The 20,005-nt window shown below is 38.7% G+C and overlaps 1 protein-coding gene across 1 annotated transcript in view; it reads right to left on the bottom strand.

Moving 5' to 3' along the window:
• Positions 1-20,005, bottom strand: part of cntrl (centriolin) — a 36,692-nt gene that overhangs the window by 3,865 nt on the left and 12,822 nt on the right. Inside the window, exons 12-40 of the mRNA XM_084113887.1 lie at positions 18,609-18,762; positions 18,269-18,489; positions 17,989-18,165; positions 17,087-17,221; positions 16,686-16,831; positions 16,414-16,603; positions 16,146-16,304; positions 15,421-15,600; positions 15,222-15,329; positions 14,333-14,474; positions 14,054-14,196; positions 13,785-13,956; positions 13,409-13,698; positions 12,222-12,379; positions 11,925-12,087; positions 10,699-10,829; positions 10,208-10,348; positions 10,003-10,129; positions 9,601-9,765; positions 9,363-9,522; positions 8,655-8,770; positions 8,374-8,582; positions 6,780-6,937; positions 6,624-6,688; positions 5,812-6,000; positions 3,615-3,807; positions 3,360-3,523; positions 1,869-1,997; positions 1,484-1,687 (exon numbers count right to left, since the gene is read on the bottom strand). Coding sequence (XP_083970013.1) covers positions 1,484-1,687; positions 1,869-1,997; positions 3,360-3,523; positions 3,615-3,807; positions 5,812-6,000; positions 6,624-6,688; positions 6,780-6,937; positions 8,374-8,582; positions 8,655-8,770; positions 9,363-9,522; positions 9,601-9,765; positions 10,003-10,129; positions 10,208-10,348; positions 10,699-10,829; positions 11,925-12,087; positions 12,222-12,379; positions 13,409-13,698; positions 13,785-13,956; positions 14,054-14,196; positions 14,333-14,474; positions 15,222-15,329; positions 15,421-15,600; positions 16,146-16,304; positions 16,414-16,603; positions 16,686-16,831; positions 17,087-17,221; positions 17,989-18,165; positions 18,269-18,489; positions 18,609-18,762 — 4,689 coding nt within the window. The remainder of the gene's footprint in view (positions 1-1,483; positions 1,688-1,868; positions 1,998-3,359; positions 3,524-3,614; positions 3,808-5,811; positions 6,001-6,623; positions 6,689-6,779; positions 6,938-8,373; positions 8,583-8,654; positions 8,771-9,362; positions 9,523-9,600; positions 9,766-10,002; positions 10,130-10,207; positions 10,349-10,698; positions 10,830-11,924; positions 12,088-12,221; positions 12,380-13,408; positions 13,699-13,784; positions 13,957-14,053; positions 14,197-14,332; positions 14,475-15,221; positions 15,330-15,420; positions 15,601-16,145; positions 16,305-16,413; positions 16,604-16,685; positions 16,832-17,086; positions 17,222-17,988; positions 18,166-18,268; positions 18,490-18,608; positions 18,763-20,005) is intronic.

Raw genomic sequence — 20,005 nt, 5'->3', positions numbered from 1 at the left:
TTAGAGGGCCTTAACATGCTCAAAAACTCATGAAACTTTGCACACGCTTCAGAAGTGGTGAAAATGTACGTGTAATACGGGGGGGGGCAAATTCGGTAAATTATTGCTCTAGGTTTCACGTACAGGTATGAAATTTGGTACATACATGTAATGACCCAATACCTACAAGAAAGTCTCTTGGAGCATAGCCCTAAACACAACAGGAAGTCAGCTATTTTGAACTTCCTCCTAGATTTTGTGCATTTTTCGTAATGTTGTACTTTAACAAACTCCTCCTACAGTTTTGATCTGATCCTCTTCAAATTTTGGTTATATTACTTATTTCGGGTTGAATGGTGGTCGTTTCGCACCCCCCTGGTGCCCGTGAGCGGAAAATCCACACTTGCAACTTTGAGCCGGCGGGCGAATTGCTTTACGGCCAAAAGAAATCTGCTAAAATGCTGTCATTATTGCGCTCCCTCGCGCTGTTCGAACCCGAATGAAGAAGACGTTTTAAAGAATGTCCCATCTGCTTTGATGTCGTTGATCTACTAGCCTCTGGTGTCTGAGAATCGCCAACGAGTTTTTACAACAGTGTTGTCAAATATCTATTCCGAAGCTGTAGGGGGAGCTCTAGAAAGAAACCTGCGAGCAAAAAGCGAGAATACAGCGAAGTTACTGAGCCCTGCTTTAAATTGCGAAGATCTTGAGTTTTCGTCGAAGGGTGTGCCCTCGGCGGCCTGACAAACGTTCACCCAATTTCCGCCTTCTGGTGATATATGCATGATCAGATAAGTTCAATATTAATGTTGCTTGCAGTTCCGATGTTGCTAGGCAACCACAAAATGGCTTAATTATTGCCCCTACATTTTGCCCCGGCTCTACGTTTCACGTACAGGTATGAAATTTGGTACATACATGTAATGACCCAATACCTACAAAAAAGTCTCTTGGAGCGCAGCCCTAAACACAACAGGAAGTCAGCTATTTTGAACTTCCTCTCAGATTTTGTGCAGTTTTTGCCATTTCCTGATGTTGTACTTTAACGAACTCCTCCTACAGTTTTGATCTGATCCTCTTCAAATTTGGTGAGTGTAGGCCTTTACTTTACTCTTAAGGCCTTTACTAAAGGCGCCGGGTGGCGGTGGCAGGGGTGCGAGGGCCCTTTTCATCGCTGCTTGCAGCTTTAATTCCTATTTACTTCCATTATTATTATTTTTGTAGATATAAGTCAATGGGAACCAAAACTGTTTCAATCTTAAAAATATCTTCTTTCATGTTCAGCAGAAGAAAGAAAAGTATACAGGTTTGAAATGAGGGTGAGTAAATTATGACAGAATTTTAACCTTTCCATTATTTTAAATCATTTAATTCATCATGAGGCCTTCTAGATGTTTGCTGAGTCTCCCTAGTGGGTCCCGGCCCCTGATTGAGAACCACAGCTTTAGAGTAATCTGTGCACTTCTAACACACTTGTTTAAGAGGTGCATATGAAAAGCCTCACCTTAGTGTTGTATGCTGGATTCCCCAAGGAGAGCGTAACACTAGGATGATTCTCTTTCAGGCTGTCTGTGTCTGAGGAGGCGCTAGAGGGCGACTCCAGCTCCCTAACCCCACTGTCTATCTCCGCTTTCATCTGTGATCTCACAGAGCGCACGCTGTCCTTAATCTCACATAGCCGAGAAACTCCTTCCTCTTGGCCCTGCAGCTGAGAGAGAGGCACATGACAGTCATTCATCTTTCTCATATCTCACTGATAACCATGTACAGTAACATCACATGTGCTGCAAAATTAGTTACAGCCCAAACAAGTAGAACAAGTCGAACTAATACGTTTATCTGCAACAGATCTATAACAGTAAACAGATGTGGTGTGTTACAATTTGTACCTTGTCTTTGAGGCAGAGCAGCTCTTGGGAAATTGTGCTGAGCTGTTCCTGCAGCGTTCTGGCTTGTTTATGGTTTTCTTGAGCAGCTTTTTCCACAGTCAGCAGGTCCCTTTGGAGCCGCACACGCTCCTGAAACAAGCTCAAGTTAGTCTGTCGGCTATAAAGTATAATAAAACTTACAGCCGGAGCTGACTAAAGACCTCGTAAAATGAAGGAATGTTAAAATAAAGCCAGCACAATGTACTCATTTACAACGGTATCATGCTTACAAGTCTAAAGGCCCGTTCACACCAAGAACGATAACTATAAAGATAACGATAAAGTTCTAAAAATTGATACGATACACAGAAACAATATTTTTGCAATCTCTTTTTTAGAACGATTTTATTCCATCTGATGAACGATACAAACATAGGCAACCAATCAGAATCCATCCTGCTTTAAAGAGCTCAAGCATTTAAAGCGGCAGACAAACACGTGCTTAGAATAAACAGAATGATATCGTCGGCTGGTGCGGACGCTAATATAGTTATCTTTATAGTTATCGTTCTTGGTGTGAACGTGCCTTAATTGGGTTAAGTTGAGCTCGATGATCTCAAAATTGCCAAATATCAGCTGAATGAGGTTTATAATGTTGTTATTAATAACTAAAACTATGAAAAATAAAGATGAAATAAAATATAAATATTAGAAGAAAAAAATTAACCTTAAAAAATGTAATAAAATAAGTTCCTGTCAAAGTACTAAAATTAAATTAAAATTAAGTTAAAACTAAAACATAAATTAAATAAATTAAAGGTAAATAGAAATATAAAAAAATTACAAAAGCACATAAAATTACTACATAACAAAATTACTATAACTTGAAAACTGAAAATATAAAAATAACTATACAAGTACTATAAAAGTATATAAATAATACTAAAACACTGGAATAAATGGCATTAAAGTCGACATGAAATCAAAATGGACCCTATTTACTTTGTTAGCGCATTTTACTAGTCTTGTGGTGAACAATTAATCCGTGCAAGTTAATACACAGAAAAAATCTTTAATCAAAATCTGAAAAGTTACTTCCAGTCTGGAATGGCGTTCCTTTTCTGATGACGTCAGTTTGACGGCTTGGGTTGAAAACGCTTAACCACTCCCCTCAAACCGTTAGTCTGCTATGAGCAGAGATGGAGAGGAGGAGCGCTAAAGTAAAACCCTGCCCTCTATTCAATATTCCGTTTCCAAAAATACGTCACAACACTGGAGAAAAGTCGTTTGCAACTTCCAGTTCATGGGGACTTTAAAAGATATTTTTAGTGCATATAATGAAAGAAAACAGAGACATTCTTTAAAATATCTTTTTTTATGTTGCTCAGAAGAAAGTAAGCCGTGCAGGCTTGGAATGACAGAATAAAATGTTGCCATTTTATAGCACTAGGCAACAGCTCCAGTGCCCATTAAATTGCCAGTGTATTACTAATGGGTCCGTCTGACAATCACCTCTTCCACTCCCAGCAGTCTTTGCCTGTTTGTGTGGCTGTGGTTCCTCTGGGCCTCCTGACGTCCCTCAGCGCTGGTCCTGTCAGACAGCAGAGCCTCCTGCAGGCGATGGGTCTCCTCAACAGCACGCTGGAGTCTGATGTCCCGCTCACACACCCTCTGCTCTGAATACACACTCACACTTCAGTACTTAAAGGCAAGTCGCTCTGTGCTCACCAGGCTAAACGTAAGGGACCATGTGGTAATGCAGCTCACCCAGTTCATCCACCTGCTCTTGTAGTGCAGTGCACTGTTTGTGCTCCCTCTGCAGGTCCATTTCTGCGACTGTGTCCTGCTCCATCCAGTCCAGCCGCAGGGCCAGAGCTCTGTCTAATGACTGCAGCTTCTGCTGCTTCAGCCTGTGCTGCTGCTCCAGATCAGCGCTCTGCTGCTGCTGTACCCTCACCATCTACCCACAGGACACAAACATGATGACCTCATTACTCCTAGAAAATGGTCACCTACATCATATCTTAGACATAATGATTTTAAAGATTAGTTCACCCAAAAATGGAAATTCGTTTACTCATTTACTCATGTCAAACCATTATTGGGTGGTCACAGTTACCATTGCTCAATGAATTTTTACCGAATCCACATGGCCAGGAATTAAGTGTGAGGGCAGAATAATTTCCAACGCAAGTTGTGCAATAGGTTCAGTCGGTCGCGCAAATTCGCAGCTATAAGAACAGAAGCTGTTTGGTTTGAAAGTGACTTCTGTGTAAGCAGCGCATCATACATCTTCACTGTTAACAAAAGACTAATTACTTTTTCCCGCAGAATTTTCTAATGTGATCGACAAACTCTGTAACCTCATTCAACAGTTTTCCAGTTATTAAGAAACGGATCAAATTCAGATGTTACTGGGGAAGCAAAATTCATTTTTCAGCTGCACACCCTCAGAAACCAGTAACTGCCTTGATCAATATAATTGTTACGCCCTGTGGCTCAAAAGGGACGCAACAAAACTGGGACACACGAGAAAGCAAAACTTTTAAAGCAAAAATTACTTATGAATAAAATCAGTGGCAACTGTGACCACACCATTTTGCAAGCTCTCCATTGGCTTCCATTCTAATTTAGGATCGATTTCTACTATTTGTGTATAAATGCTTACATAACTTTGCTCCTAACTACTGATCTATTGTGTCCCTAACCCTCCCAGAAGTTTAATATCCGGTAACCTTAACTTACTGACAGTCCCTTGCTCAAGGCTAAACGCAGAGATAGAGCCTTTTCGGTGGTGGGGCCTTGATTGTGGAATAGCTTGCCAGTGCAACTTACAGCAGCACCCTCTTTACCAGTTTTTAAATCTCTTCTTAAAACTCATAGATGGTTTGCAGTCACGTGATTGTGATGAAGCGCGAAATTCAGATGGAGGGCAGGAAGTGAAGAGCGGAATGGACGAGATGGAGGAAAGTCCGAACTGTACTACTTTAGACGCTATTACAAGCGAAAAATATAACAAAAAAATTAAACATATGTTGGACGTGATACTTACGTTATGAAGAGGAGCGATTTTTCAACTGAATTGAAAGATTTGCCTGTAACGTTACGTTTGTCTTCAGTTACAGGGGTAACTTACAAACTCAAAGAAAAGAAGAAACAATTACTTTAACTTTACAAAGTTCGGAAAATGGTACGTTACACAAACATAGCCACATAAGTTGTATCAATTCACCTTTGACGAAATGATCACTGCACACACGGGTGTTTTCCGATTCGGCTCCTCCTGACCGCAGACGTAGATTTGCAAGCCATTTTTTCCGGCGTTTTTCGGTCAATTTCTTGCATTTTTCCCCCTTATGAACAACAACTTTTGGTACACGATAAAAACTCCTCGTGGTATAATCGATTTGAGCAACCATAAACGACGCAAAACATCGGCATTTTGAGTTTGTTATAGTGCTTTCTAAATGTAACAAATCACTTCCTGCCCTCCATCTGCATTTCGCGCCATGGCAACGCAGTGACGTGACGTCATATGAAAACAAGCTATTTGTTGTCCTTAGCTTATAATATATGTTAATTGTCGCTCCTTTTTACAGCCCTTTGGTCAGTCTTGAGGCCGTTTTAAATGTGCTTTATAAATAAATAACATTAACTTAAGTTTTTGTTAACAAAAACAAATATTACTTGTTCTTGTCATTACTTGTTTTGCATATAATGCATTGGCAATATTGTATGTCAACACAATCATGTCAATAAAGTACTTTATAATTGAAAACTGAAATTGTAAAAGAAATCCATAATGGACTTTTTGGAGGATAAGTAATTGATGACAATGTTCATTTTTGGGTGAACTGTCCCTCTAAGATGTCTAACGTTCATCATCTAGTTTCAAAGGTAAAGATAGTATCTCGTCTAACGTTCATAATCTAGTTTCAAAGGTAAAGATAGTATCTCGCTTCACCTTTTCATGTTCTTCAAGCTGTGTCTGTTTCATGGCTACTTCTGCCTTGAGCTCCTCCAGCTGCTGCCCCAGTCGGTCCAGTCTGTGTTGTCTCCTCCTGATCTTCTCCTCTTTCTCCTGCAGTCCAGCCTTTTGCTCCTTTTGTTGCTTCACAAGCTCTTCCCGCTGCCGTGTCGCAGCCTTCACCTCCTAAACATGATCAATCAAGAGAAACACTTTTCATGCTATATAGTGATGCACAGAAATTTCAGTTTGAGTGTCTAAATCATTAACCGAAATGGTGGTTTAATTAGCGCTTTTTCTGATGGTGCGTTTTGACTGTCATATCTATTTAGTGCACAAAACATGCATAAGCTACAACAGGTAAACGTGTCTTTTGTGCTAGGGTTGGGTTGACAATACGGATTTCTCATTTTAATAACAATAGACTTATTACTTTTGATATTTAACGTCTCAGCTTTCAAATTCTATCAACAGATCAGCACGAAATAAACATGATTCAAACATCAGAAGGTATGTTGAAAGAAAAAGTACAACCAACTGAAATGTATCATGTTTCAAGTAAAGGCACGTAAAGGTGTTTCAACTGTGGAAAAACATCAATAAATAAGAAACAGAGAAACAATCATATCATTAAAAAGTTTATATAAAAATGTGCAATTAAAAATTTTTATATACACATTTTTATATTAAACTGTTCATACAAGTTTTGTTTTTTGTTTATGATATGATTATTAAATAAACTATTTTCGGTTTCAGTCTTTTGGCTAAATGAAAACAGCTAGATATGCAGCGTTTTGCTGTAAATTCACCTCTCTGATCTCATCTAACTGAGTTTGAGATTCCATCAGCTGTTTCTTCAGTCTGCTCAACTCTTCTGTGGGAAAAAACAAGCATTTCAGAGTGTTTATTTTCACAGTGCATGAAAACCAACAGCTGATGTTAAAGTAAGGCTGTTGAGTGGATACCCTCATGCTGCTGCTGCGCGGCTGCCGTGTCTCTGCTGATCTCCTGACGCAGATCATGTGCGTGTTTCTGCTCCTGTTGTAGTTTGTCCAGCTCAGTCTGTAGTCTGAGAAGCTCTGTTTCTGCTGCCCTCGCCCTCGTCTCTGCTGCTTCCAAACACCTGAAACCAAGTCAAGTCACCTTTATTTATATAGTGCTTTATACAATATAGATATACAAAGCAGCTTTACAGTGATAAACAGGAAAATAATGATCAATAAAGCAAACAGAATTGAATTCTGCTGTAAAAAACAACAACAATGTCATCATTCATCTGAAGTCAGTTCACTGTTGATTCAGTTCAGTTCAGTTCAACTGTGTAAAGTTCATCAATTATGAAATGAGTTCAATTCAGCTATAAACTGCTCTACAGAAGACAATAGTACCGTTATTCACTTTGAGTCAGTTTAATGATGATTCAATTCAAGTCGAATAAGCTATAAAGCAGCTCTGCAGAAAACAGTGTGATCATGTAGCTCAGGGATGCCCAATCCTGCTCCTGGAGGGCCAGTGTCTTATAGAGTTTAGCGCCAACCTGCCCCAAACATACTTGACTGAAAGTTTCTAGGGGTGCTTCTCAAACGGATGGCTGCCACGTCATCAAGTGGCGCCGAAGGCTGTCTTAATTAGAACGTTTTGAACATTTTATGTCCTTCATTCAGCTCATTTTGAAGGATGCATCAAGTGTATCCTTCGCATCCACCCATAATCCTTCGCACACACTTCAATCCACAAAAAATAACTGATGGAAAATGAGGAAGCATTTATGAGTTCATTATGAAATGTAAGACAAAAATATTGTTTTCGTAGAAGAAAGGCATACATGTTAGCTTTTGTTTTGATGTAAATTAATCACTTAAGACTAAACTACCATTAATGTAAGCACTGGGAGACCACAGATGCTCGTCATTTTCTGTACTATTGTGAAAGCCAGTTAATATAAAGGTTTTTAATGCAAAGTATTTTTCCAAAATGAAGTTGTAATTGTATGTTTGTGCCCTGATCGTGGGGGCGGGAACATGTGTGACGTAGTAGCCATGCGCACTTAGTAGACAGACTCATTCTATAGTTTAATGCTGAGGAGTTTTGTTGTCATCCAATAACCACAGAAAAACAATCAATTTCAGCCACACCATAAAGATAAAACTCATCAGGTCATTCTTTATGATTTTTTTTGCTTGTCCAGGATGTTTCTCTGCCTGAGGCATGCTGAGATGCATATTTTTTGTTTGCTAAATTAAATTTGTAACTTTGATGAAAATATAGGTATTGTTGGATATTCTGGACAAGAACTGCCCACTTAACACTAAGGAACCCCCTTTTAAATGATTGATCGACATAAAAATATAAGACATAAATCGACCAACCATTGTTATGTTGGACTTTAACTTATGAGGCATTTAGAGGTGGATAAATCTGAAATCATATAAATTTTCATGATGATGATAATAACTAAGTGGTAGCTTCATCAGATATTGACTTTCCAATATGACTCGAAAGTCTCTAAAGATTGTACAGACAAAAGAAATGTGATTTTTTTATTTAAATTTTCCATACCTGTGAGCATGTGTGCGTCTGGCCTCCAGGTTTCTGCACTGTTCCTGCAGGCTGCTCCTCTCTTTGTCTGTTTGCTGTTGCAGGTCTAGGCTCTTCTGTTGGAGGGTGTACAGCTCTGCTCTCTCTTTCTCCAGCAGGTTCATCTGTCTCTCAGCCTCCCCACGCTGCTCCTGCAGCTCTTGCTGCACATGCTGCAGATCCACGCGCACCTGAGCAGAGGAAGCTCACATCAAACATCAGCGCAGACAGTACAGGTGAATGGAAAAATGTTTAGGACTGACCTCTAGAAGAGTTTCCTGGCTCTTCTCGAGCTGGTCCAGTTTCTGGTTATGTTGCAGCTTCACTCCCTCTAATTCCCTAGTCTCCAACTGGACCATTTCTAACACATGCCTTAGCTCTAAACACACAAATTCTCAACATTAATTGGGCAAACCAAATGGATACGATTCAGTTTTTTTCATTCATTCAGACTTATTTTTGTAATTTGTCAATTTCTGCACCACAAGCAGTAGTTCTTTATTTTTTTCAACTTTATATATGGATATGTCAGGATAACCTTATCTCTTATACATTACTTACTGACCAATACATCACAGAAAACCAGACCAAAATTTTCAAAATGTCAAATCTGAATGGTCACGTGATTGAAACGTTTGCCACTTTCAGTAAAGCAGTGGCTTTTGGTGGCTTTCTTTTCACTATTAAAGTGTTCGGGCTTCCATTTGGATCTGTCTATTTGGATCTTTTCAGTTTACGCACCTCGTTTTGGACTTTTTGAAGGTGTGGTGAGTTTTTGACTATTTCAAATTTTAATGTCAGCAGAGGATTGGCTCTCAAAGGAAAGTGACTGTTCCGTCAACTGGCCAGAAAACTAGTTTCCAAAAACACTCCCTTTCCACCTCTCGTCTGCCACTCACACCACTGTTTGAGACCTACGTCAAATTATGCTAAACTGATGTCATGACATGTCAAACTCTATTGTAACAGACCTGCTGTGTGTTTTTTGATGGCTGAACGAAGGCTCTGCAAGGTTTCTTCTTCTTGCTGCTGATCTTTCTTACACTGCGCCAGTCTGGCTTTCCTCTCGGACAGCTGAGAGTCCAGCTCTCCTTTCTGCACGGCCAGAGACTGGACATCCACACGGAGTTCCTACAAATATCCAGACCGTTCATAAATATTCATCCTAAATATTTCAACACTGCACTAATATTTTGTGCATGTAAAAACCTGAATGCGCTGGTGTAAGAGTTGGGCATCCTCTTCTCCCTGTCTGAGAACATCCAACAGGCCCTGCCTGTGCTGCTCCACACTAACTCTCAACACCCCCTCTTCCTGTTTCCACTGCTCCAGCTTCCTGTCCAGCAAAGACAGCTCCTCCTGCTGCAACACGACCTGTATCCCACACAAAGTCACATTGATGTAATACTTTCTCAGCTACACAATACTGTTCAGAAGTTTTGGGTCGATTTATAGTGAAACACAATTACAATCTACAATCTTTTCTATTTTGGTATGTAAAAAAAAAAATCTTAGTGACCTCAAACTTTTGAACGGTATTGTTTAGTTGATACTGAGTGGTGATTTTCAGAGCTGTACTTGGTATTGTTTGCTTCTTTACACATGTGTTACCTGAGTGTTGAATTTGTCCAGTTCTGCTTTGCGTTGTGTTATGCTGTCTTCTGTCTCTCTGCAGCTCTGTAGGAGTTTCACCTCCAGGCTCTGGGTCTCTCTGAGCTCTTTCTCAACAGTTTCCAGTCTATATACAAGAGACCGACAGTTCAGTGGAGAGAAATTTTCTGCATTCAGTGATTTACTGAAATTATAGTTGTAGCACCTGTTAGTCGCTCTATCCAGCTTTCTGTTGACTTCTTGAAACTTTGCATCTTGACATGCGAGGACCTCCTCTACTTCTTTCAGAGTGTGTTCTTGGTCCTGTTTCCTTTTCTGCAGCTCCTTAACCTCCTCTTGAAGATTCCTTTAGTAGCACATTTAAATGTCTCATTTCTTGCTATTAGCAAGTTTTCCAGCTCAGACTAAACTTGATGCAGAATCATAGAAGAGCCTTAAAAGCTAAATTGCTGTTAAAATCTTTTAATTATAAGTAGACCATTCATAGGTTGATTTCCCCCAAAAGTGTAAACACTTGCTTTCATGTTACCTTTTTGTCTAAACAATAGCAGATGGAGAAAGTGTTTGGTAAACCTTTTCGAAATGGTTATTTTTGCAATTCTGTTTGGTGTCACTTATGACGTATTCACAGCAGCTGTAAGGATTCAGAACTGAAATAAGTAAAAATAAAAATAAATGTGTGGTATTTGTGTTCACCTGAGCTGTTGTTTGGTTCGAACCAGCTTTGTGACGCTGTCTTGAGCTCTCTTTTCCATCTCCACCAGCTCTCGTTCTGTCTCTTCCACTCGCACGCTGGCCTCATTGTAGCGCTGCACGCTCTCTTTAGTCTGCAAACCCACATGCATTAGATCATTAGCAACTTGGAAGTTGACGTATACATGTAATATTTAAGAAGCCCAAAGTTAGGGAAGCTACTATACTAAAAAATGGATGTAGTTAAATGTAACCAGTCAAGTTACTCTTTAAAATAATAATCACTGATTTATATTTAATATTTTCATTTATTTAATAATTATCATTTTTAAAATGTAGTTTATTCCTGTGATCTCAAAGCTGAATTTTCAGCATTATTACTCCAGTCTTCAGTGTCCCATGATCCTTCAGAAATCACTTTAATATGCTGATTTGCTGCTCAATAAACATTTCTTATTATTATCAATGTTGAAAACAGTTGTGCTGCCTAGCATAAAACATGTTTAAGGATTATTTGATGAATAAATATTTATAAAGAACAGCATTTATTTGAAATAGAAATCTTTTGTAACAAATTTCTTTACTGTCAGTTTAATTGCTGAATAAAAGTATTAATTTCTCTATAACAAAAAAAGAGACTTATTTGACACTAAACCTTTCAATGGTAGTGTATTAATTGATATAAATAAACACTAAATTATTAAAAAAACTAATAAAAGCCTTAATTTATATAATTAAATTAAAACAGTGTGATAAACAGCAGTGTGTTGCTAAATATTTATTGTGCAGGGGGCAATGATTGAATCAGTGATTTTTGTAAAATACTTTTTTTGTCATCTTTATATATATGAAACTGAAGAATTGATAGGAAAGTGGAAGGAGTGAGATAGGAGAGGACGTGAGCTACACTGGACTACTGTAAGGGGCAATTCACACAATTCAAGCAGGTCAGTGGAGCGAAAAGGTCTGGAGATGTGTTTTTTAAAAGTTTAACTCATTTTAACTTGAGCGGCGCGTTTTTAGAATGGCACATCATGCACAAAATGCAGAAAAAGATAGGAAGAAGCAAACGTAACGGTTAAACACGTCCGTCTAGCACGTGTTTACATTGATAAACAATGGAAAAGTAGCGCAGAGGAATGGAAAAACGTGTTCTGTGTGAATGGCCCCTACTGAAAAATATATTTAATAGCGTGGCTACGCAACAGTGAGGAACACTAGTGTCGGACCTTGGCTCGAGTGTCTTTGAGCTCGGTCTTAGCCTCTAGAAGCAGTCTGTCAGCTTCTCTGAGCTCTGCTCTGCGCTTCAGCAGGGTCTTCTCCACACACTCCACCTCTCCCAGCAAACACTGCTCCTCCTCTGCATGCAATACAGTGCTTTCCAGCCCACTCCTGATGAACCAAAACAATGAAAGGCACTAGATATTCAGTTTTATCCATAACATGTCGTTTATATTTCAGAGATCCTGTGTGTTATACTGAGTTGATATTGAGTAAGATATATTGGTGTTAGCATGCTCACTGACGTGTGGCGTTGCAGTGTGTGGATTTTCCTGCGCAGACGTTTGATTTCCTGCAGCAGCTCTGTTGTTTTTTCCTGCAGTGTGTGCTTTTCTTCTTCAGTGTGAACTTTATCAGCACACTCATCTCTCAGCCTACGTTCTGCCTTCTTCAGATCTCGCTCCTGAAACACATACCAAAACTACTTATCTTATAAAAATTAAGACCATTTCCATGTACACTACCATACATTCATTTGGGATCAGTTATTTTTTTATGTTTTTGAAATAAGTTTCTTATGCTCATTTACTAAACAGTAAACAGTAATACTGAAATATTATTATAATTTAAAATAACTGTTTTCTATTAGAATATATTTGAAAATGTCATTTGTTTTACATTTAACATTTAATTTTCAGCCGCCATTACTCCAGTCTTCAGTATCACATGATCCTTCAGAAATCATTCTAATATGCTTAGGTGCTCAAGAAACTTTATATCAATAGTTGCTTTCTATATCAATCACTACATGCATTCTACCAGCCAACCGTGCTGAGAATTCCGGGTCGAGAATGGTTTGTAATTGTGACGTGACGTCACGTCCAGGAAATATAACTGGAACCGTTCGGCTCGATAGTGAAAAAGCAGCTAATGTTATCAGTTGTGCTTCTTAATGTTTTGTTTGAATTATGATTTTTTTAGGATTCTTTGATGAATAGAAAAGTTCGAAAGACTTGCTGTCTTTTATTCCATGCTGAATAAAAGTTTTAATTTCTTTAACATCTTGCTAACTCCAAACTTTTGAATGGTAGTGTAGTATAGTGACAAAAAACAAACAATAGCACACAAGAATATAATTTACTAAATATCATTGTAAAAGTTTGTGATACTTCTGATCTCATTTGGACATTAATTGGTTAATAATATAATATAATATAATTTAATATAATATAATATAATATAATATAATATAATATAATATAATATAATATAATATAATATAATATAATATAATATTGTTTTTTTATTCATATTTTCTCGTAATATTGGGTTTTTTAGTCCTTACATTATGCACACATAATCAGAATATGACCAAATTCTGATTAATATTGTATTCTGATTAATATTGTAATATAATCTTGTGTTAGTAAACACTGTCAATGTAAAAATGTAATGTTAAAATAAAATAATAATTGAAATTAGTATCTCTCACCAAGTCCTGATGTCCTGGCACATTACAGTGCAGCGTCCCACTGGGCACCAGAGGAATAGTAAGATTGCTGGGAGGAAGTCCGAACACCAGTCTGGCTCCATCAGGAGGCGTCCCACAGAGGACTGTACTTGAGCCAGTGGGCAGGCCAGGTACAGGGTGACTGTAGATAAATGAACCGGGGGGAAAAGCGGTATCATCCGGTAGAGTAAATCCAGCAGAGCCAGATGGAGGCGTGAAACGTGTCCCCTCCATATCGCTCTCTCTTCCACTGTCTCTGAACATCTGAGCATCTGAGGAAACATGTGGACAGATATTAAAGCTTTGACATGATATTCATCACCATGATTATGTTGAAGAGAAAGACTGTGGCACTTGCCTCTCTTTCCATGAGCGTGCGGATGGGGGGAGTAGACCCAGTATCCTCCATTAACAGGAGGTCTTCTCTCCCTGTGTGCTCTGTGGCCGGACCGTCGACCTCTCTCAGGTGACTGAAGGTGCACAGAGTCCAATCCTGAGTCTTGTGTGCCCTGAGATCCCAAACTAGGGGCCTGAGGACAAATAACATGCTGATTATAATACAACACACTTACAAGAGTATTCCTTTTCTAATGCTAAAAGAACATGTTTCAAAACATGATTTCTTACATTCTGATTTGATGGTACATAGTACCAATATCCTGTGTTTGGCAGGGGATCTCCTAAACTGGACAGGAATTTATTCTGCTGTAGAAGAGTCTCCCTCAGGACTCCAATCTCTTCCAGCAGCTCTTCTAGATTTCCGTTGTTAGCTAAACAAACCACAATAGATAACAAGTCTATTTTTGCACTGAAGGAAATGTGCATGGTGCTTGCTTGGCCACAGAACACAGCACCATGATGCTAGGATGTTTGTGAGGTGTTACCATGGAAAGATGACAAACAAACCTTCTTTAGATCGTGCAAGTTGATCTTTGAGACGTTTGGTTTGAGCCTGTTGCTTTTTCAAGGTTTGGTTTAATCTTTCCAATTCTTGCTGTTGAATACTAGAGTTTGGGACACTGTGGAGATTCCCATTTGTCTCATGAACCTTAATTCAACAGAAACCAGGGAATGCATTAACGTACAATGTACAATGAGGACAGGGCATTAACAAACTAAAATCTCTGACAAGTGAGATACTGGAAGTCATCAATTTCCAAATGAGAGTAGTACAGGAGCTGCGTGGAGTTCCAATCATTTACGTACGTAGAATTTTCTGATATTTCGATTTGAGCTTCGGGTGCACTGAAATACGGCATTTGAGAAATACAAATATTTTTTAATTAAACTGATATCCTTTAAACACTATTTCTGTAAAATAGGCAGTTATAAAGGTCTTTAAAATGAACCATCACTGAACTTAATAAAGCTGGACTATAACACTATTTTCTTCTAGATCTGCTGTACAGCCAAAACAAACTTTGTTGCACTATTTTCCTGTTATCACTGTAAAGCTGCTTTGAAACAATCTGTATTGTAAAAAGCGCTATATAAATAAAAGTGACTTGACGACTTGTACATAATTATTATAATTATTTACGCTGATTAGCTCTAGAAAACCTACTATGCATTTCTTTCAAATGTATTGGCAGTAATTTGTTCTGTGTGCACAAATTCATACATTCATTATTCATTCTTTTTACCATAGTGAATAAGCAGAGGGTTATTTACAACAGTTCAGTGTGACTACCCCTACGGGGCGAAATGTGCCAATCGTACCCAAAATGTCAGAGATTATTTGAAAGGAAGATAAAACTGAAGACTAAAGTCTGAAGATTCTGAGCAGATACATTACCCTATCTGTCAAAAGCTTCTGGAGAACCTGGATTTCTGCTTCAGCACTAGCCAAGTCCTGAATGGCTTGAGCAGCCTGAAACTTGGTGCTCTGCAACTCCTCTGCATTCTACATGCATATAGACACATAATCATCAGTGAACTTTTCTCACATTGATGCTGCTCCGAAAAGATCCCAAGTAGCCTGCACTTTGTCTTACCGCTTCTCTCTCCAGATGTATTTTTTCTATAGTGCTATGAAGAGAGTGAAGTTTGTCCTTAGCTGCAGACAATTGTTCGGCAGCCATTCTGTCAGCAGAGGAAAATGATCTCCTGAGTGCCTGCAACTCCAGACTGAGAGAATCCAGCTGCTCTTGAGTCTGGCTCTCCTCGGCTTTCATCTAGAAAAACAACAAACCATTACATACAGAGCTGCTTAAAGCAATATCCAAACTAAATGACTTACAAAGCAAAAAGTTTAGGTCAATTGTGGATCTATAAATCATTCATAGCTGACTGAAAATAAAGCATTTCTGTAAAGGCAATAGTAACTATAAACTCTCATTCAATAGGGTCGAAGAGTAAAAAAAACTTTTCTTGCTAAGGTTCCTTACACCTAACATTACCTTTTGATTAAAGCTCTGAAGGTATCTCAATCATGACAACTTTGGCAATAGATTTAAAAGCATTTTATTGTTAGGAATGTTTCTCTTTCAAACATTCATTCGGTATCTCACAATGGGAAACGCCTTGGGCAAATGGATCTGCCATGCTGCTGCTACTGGCATGAGTGAAGTACAATCAGCTACTTCGAAGAGATTCATGACTGAACTATGCATTTAATCTCAAAACTGAGCAAAACAGAACAAAATCAAGAAGGTGGCAAGCAAATTTAACAAAAGAGGTTTCAAATGTTGAATTATGTTAATCAATCTCATTCTGGCACCTGTTTATCTTGTTCTTCTAATTCAGCAAGCAGACGGTCCCTATCAATTTCGGTCTCCTCTAAACGCTTCAGCATCAAGTACTGCTGCTCATGAGCATCTTCCAGCTCCTCCCTCAACCTATGGAGCTCTGCTTCCTCACCACACCTCTCTGCTGCCTGCTGGAATCAAACAGAGGGAGATCAGCATCACTTCATACGAAGACATTATACTGGAATATGTGAGCATCTGATTGATGATATTTCAAATAATGATGAACTGAATGCTCACCTGAGTCTGGTATCTCTCTTGATACTTCCTGAGTCTCTCTCTGAGCAAACCCATTTCTCCAGTGAGTCTGTCCTGGCAACGCTGGGCCTCGTGTCTATCTCTCTGAGCTGCAGATACTACACGATGCACCTGCTGTTGTAGCTCTATGAATTTCTTGTTCACTGGTTCCCCGAGGTCTTCAAAGCTGCAACTGGATGGGATAACAAAGACATTTCACAATCTGTTGGACACATCTGTAATTTGCTAAAACATATAATAAGAATCTATCATACCTTAGTTCCTCTTGTCCTGTAGCTATGGCTCTTGACAGCTCTCCTAAATGTTTAGCCACATTCTCAGGGCGAAGAAGTTCATCCTTAACCTGCTCTAAATCACCATGAAGAGCATCCACCTTCTCCTTAAGACTGTCTCTCTCCTCCTGTGAAATACATTTTCAGCCAGGGTTTCAGAGACGTGAGTCTTACTGGAGGCTGAATGATTCTCATTCATCATCAAGCAGCAGAATGTACAGTACACTTTTACAGGAAGTGAGAAGGTTTTTAATGAGGTGAGGGGTCTCTGCACTTCAGTTATACATCCTTTGGTCTTTCCAAGAATTTCCCCATGCTTATAAAGGGATAGGTCTGACTGAGCTTTATTATTCTGGTGTGAGGTCTGATGTGCAGTAACACACCTGAAGAGTGTTGACCTGTTGCAGAAGCTCCGTGTTCTCGAGCTCTCTGTCGGCAGCCATGTGCATCTGTGCCAAAGCATTCTCTTTTGCCTGTCTTTCTTTCTGCAGCTCCGCCTGCAGAGCTGAGTGCTCCATCTGTAAATGTGGAAGGCAAGAAAACTTAAATGTTAAAATTTCAAAGGATAGTTCACTTAAAAGGTTCACTACAAGTATATTATATCCCTAGTCATTTAAAGCCATTTGTGTGTGGAACAAATTTTAGTTATTCACTTTTCCACATATTCAAATCTAGTACACTACAGTTCAAAGGTTTTGGGGTGTTGGGGTATTTTTTTTATAAAAATAAATGGTAACACTTTACAATAAGGTTTCATTTGTTAACATTAATTAATGCATTAACTAACATGAACTAACCATGAGCAATACATTTGTTACTGTATTTGTTAATCTTTGGTAATGTTAGTTAATAGAAATACAGCTGTTCATTGTTTGTTCATGTCGACTGCAAACTTTTGAATGGTAGTGTTTAAGGAGCAAGCTGTGCTCCAAATTGAATGCAAATAATTTTTGCTGATAATATACATGAAAGAATGTGAATATGTGACATCCAGCTTGTTGTTGAAGTATATTTCAAGAAGATGAGGACATATCAAGAATATTTGAAATGTAGTGCACAAGTTGTTTAATTGTGAGAGCTGCTCCTTTTTGGAGGTTGATTGGCACTAATCACTAATCGCTTTCTTTTTATGGAAAAGGGCAACGTGAATATTCAACCAAACATTCTGTGAAATGAAAAGAAAAAAGGTTTGGAGCAACAATTTTTATTTTCAGGTGAACTATTCCTTTAAAAAAACTATATTATATTGTATGAATATGTAAAAATCTGTGAAGAGATTTCCTACTTGACTGAGTCGACGCAGTCTTCCCAGCTCCTCCTTCAGTTGCGTGGCCTCAGTATCTCTCTCCTGCAGTTGGGTCTCCAGCTCTGCCAGATATTCACTGACCTGACCCTGAGCCTGCTTCAGCTCTTCGTTCTCCTTCCTCAGATCCTCCAACTCCTGCTGCTGATGCTGCAGCTCCTGTAACACAACAAACAATATGATAATGTAGACTTGACATATTATTACAGAGTGGTGTTTTAAAACAGCACTGTTGAGCATTGTGTCAGAATCAGATTCCAACCTCCTGTGCGCTTTCAGCACTCAGAGCATCTTTCTCCAGCTGTGTGCATTGAAGCTCCTTCTCATATAGGAGGTGCTGCAGAGTATCTTTCTCCCTCTGCAAAAGTCTGCAATCTGACTGGGCTCTTCGTGCCTGTTCCTTCATCCCCTGCAGATACTCCTGGAGACCTGAGATGATGCCCTCCAGGTCACGCTTGAGTGCTTCATTGGCAGCTATCTGACCTAAATGAGTGGAGATTGTTTCTTCTTACTTATTTTAATTGAAATATATTGTATTCATAATGGATCCAACGACATCATTATCCAATAAAGGAAAAAAATAAATGTAAAAAGTTCCTCACCATCAGTAAGCTGTTGCTCTAGTTCTTTGATCTCCTGCGTTTCCTTGTGGATCCGCGTGATCATATCATCCAGCCTGCCCTCCAGTTCCTGGTGCTTTCTGCTCATGATGGCCAGCAGCTGTGTCTTTTTGGACAACTGAGCCTTCACATGGGCCTGCAGAAGAGATGGCAGAGAGTCAGTGCAAAATCAGTAGAATCACAAGTACAACACAAGTGATACATATGATGTCAGTTTAATGTTGTACAACTTTATTTTTTGTGTTTTTTAATTTTTATATTAAGGGACCATAACATCATAGAGATTTAAGGCCAGTTCACACCAAGGACAATAACTATAAAAATAACGTTTTAATAATCATTCTAATTCTATGAGAAAATTTAAGTCCACAACACATAATAATGACACAAAGGAATGATATCAATGGAATCACTTTCAGATCAAAACACTGACATCCAATCATCCAATCCATCCTGCTTTAAGGAGCTCAAGCATTGAAAGCAGCAGACAACATATGCAGTGCATACTAATAATAAACACAACGTTATCATGTGTTGTAGTGGACGCTAATATAGTTATTGTTATAGTTATCGTTCTTGACGTAAACGGGCCTATGTGGACTCATTTGACATGGACCAGTAAACATCCATCCAGCAAACACCTGAACACCTTAGCAACTGCATAGCAACACCCAGGCAACCACCCAAAACACCCTAGCATCCTGGAGGGGACTTTCATTGGGAAACACACACAAATGTGCAATTGTACAAATGCAGAACTACTAGGTTTCATCATTAATGCATTTAAAACTGATCTAGACTGATAAATGATTTGCAGTCTTTTCAAATCAATCAGCTACAAATCTCAGAACAGAACTAAAAAAAGACAAAGACCCTGCATCCCAATTCACGTACACTGAAAATAAAATTGGTGTAGAAACACTTTTCACTCACAAATTGCTAGAAAATTTCTCAGTTAATTACAAAATTGGCAAGAACACATTGTAGTTATTGTTATAGTTTTGGTTCTCATAGGGGACACTTAATATTCTCATTGAGGACATTTTTCATATTTATTTGACTGCATTGACACTTTTAGATGAGAACTGAACTGAGCTGGATGATGACATCAATCACTGTTTTTTTTGCAGAACTGCGTTAGATGAAATGAACTAATTTAATAACTGATTAACTTTTACAATGGAACTGAATCAACACTGAACTGACATCAGCTGAACAATAACAGTTTTATTTTTAGAGCTGCTTTACAGTCGAAATAAACTCTGTTCGCATCAATAAACCATTTTCCTGTTATCACTGTAAAACTGCTTTGAAACAATCTGTCTTGTATAAAGTGCTATATAAATAAAGGTGACTTGACTTGAATTATACATTGAAAT

Source organism: Abramis brama (assembly GCF_963993115.1).
Source record: "Abramis brama genome assembly, chromosome: 5".
In the NCBI taxonomy this organism is placed as follows: Eukaryota; Metazoa; Chordata; class Actinopteri; order Cypriniformes; family Leuciscidae; genus Abramis; species Abramis brama.
Note: the sequence above shows the minus strand (reverse complement) of the source record. Positions and strands in the feature narration are given on the sequence as shown.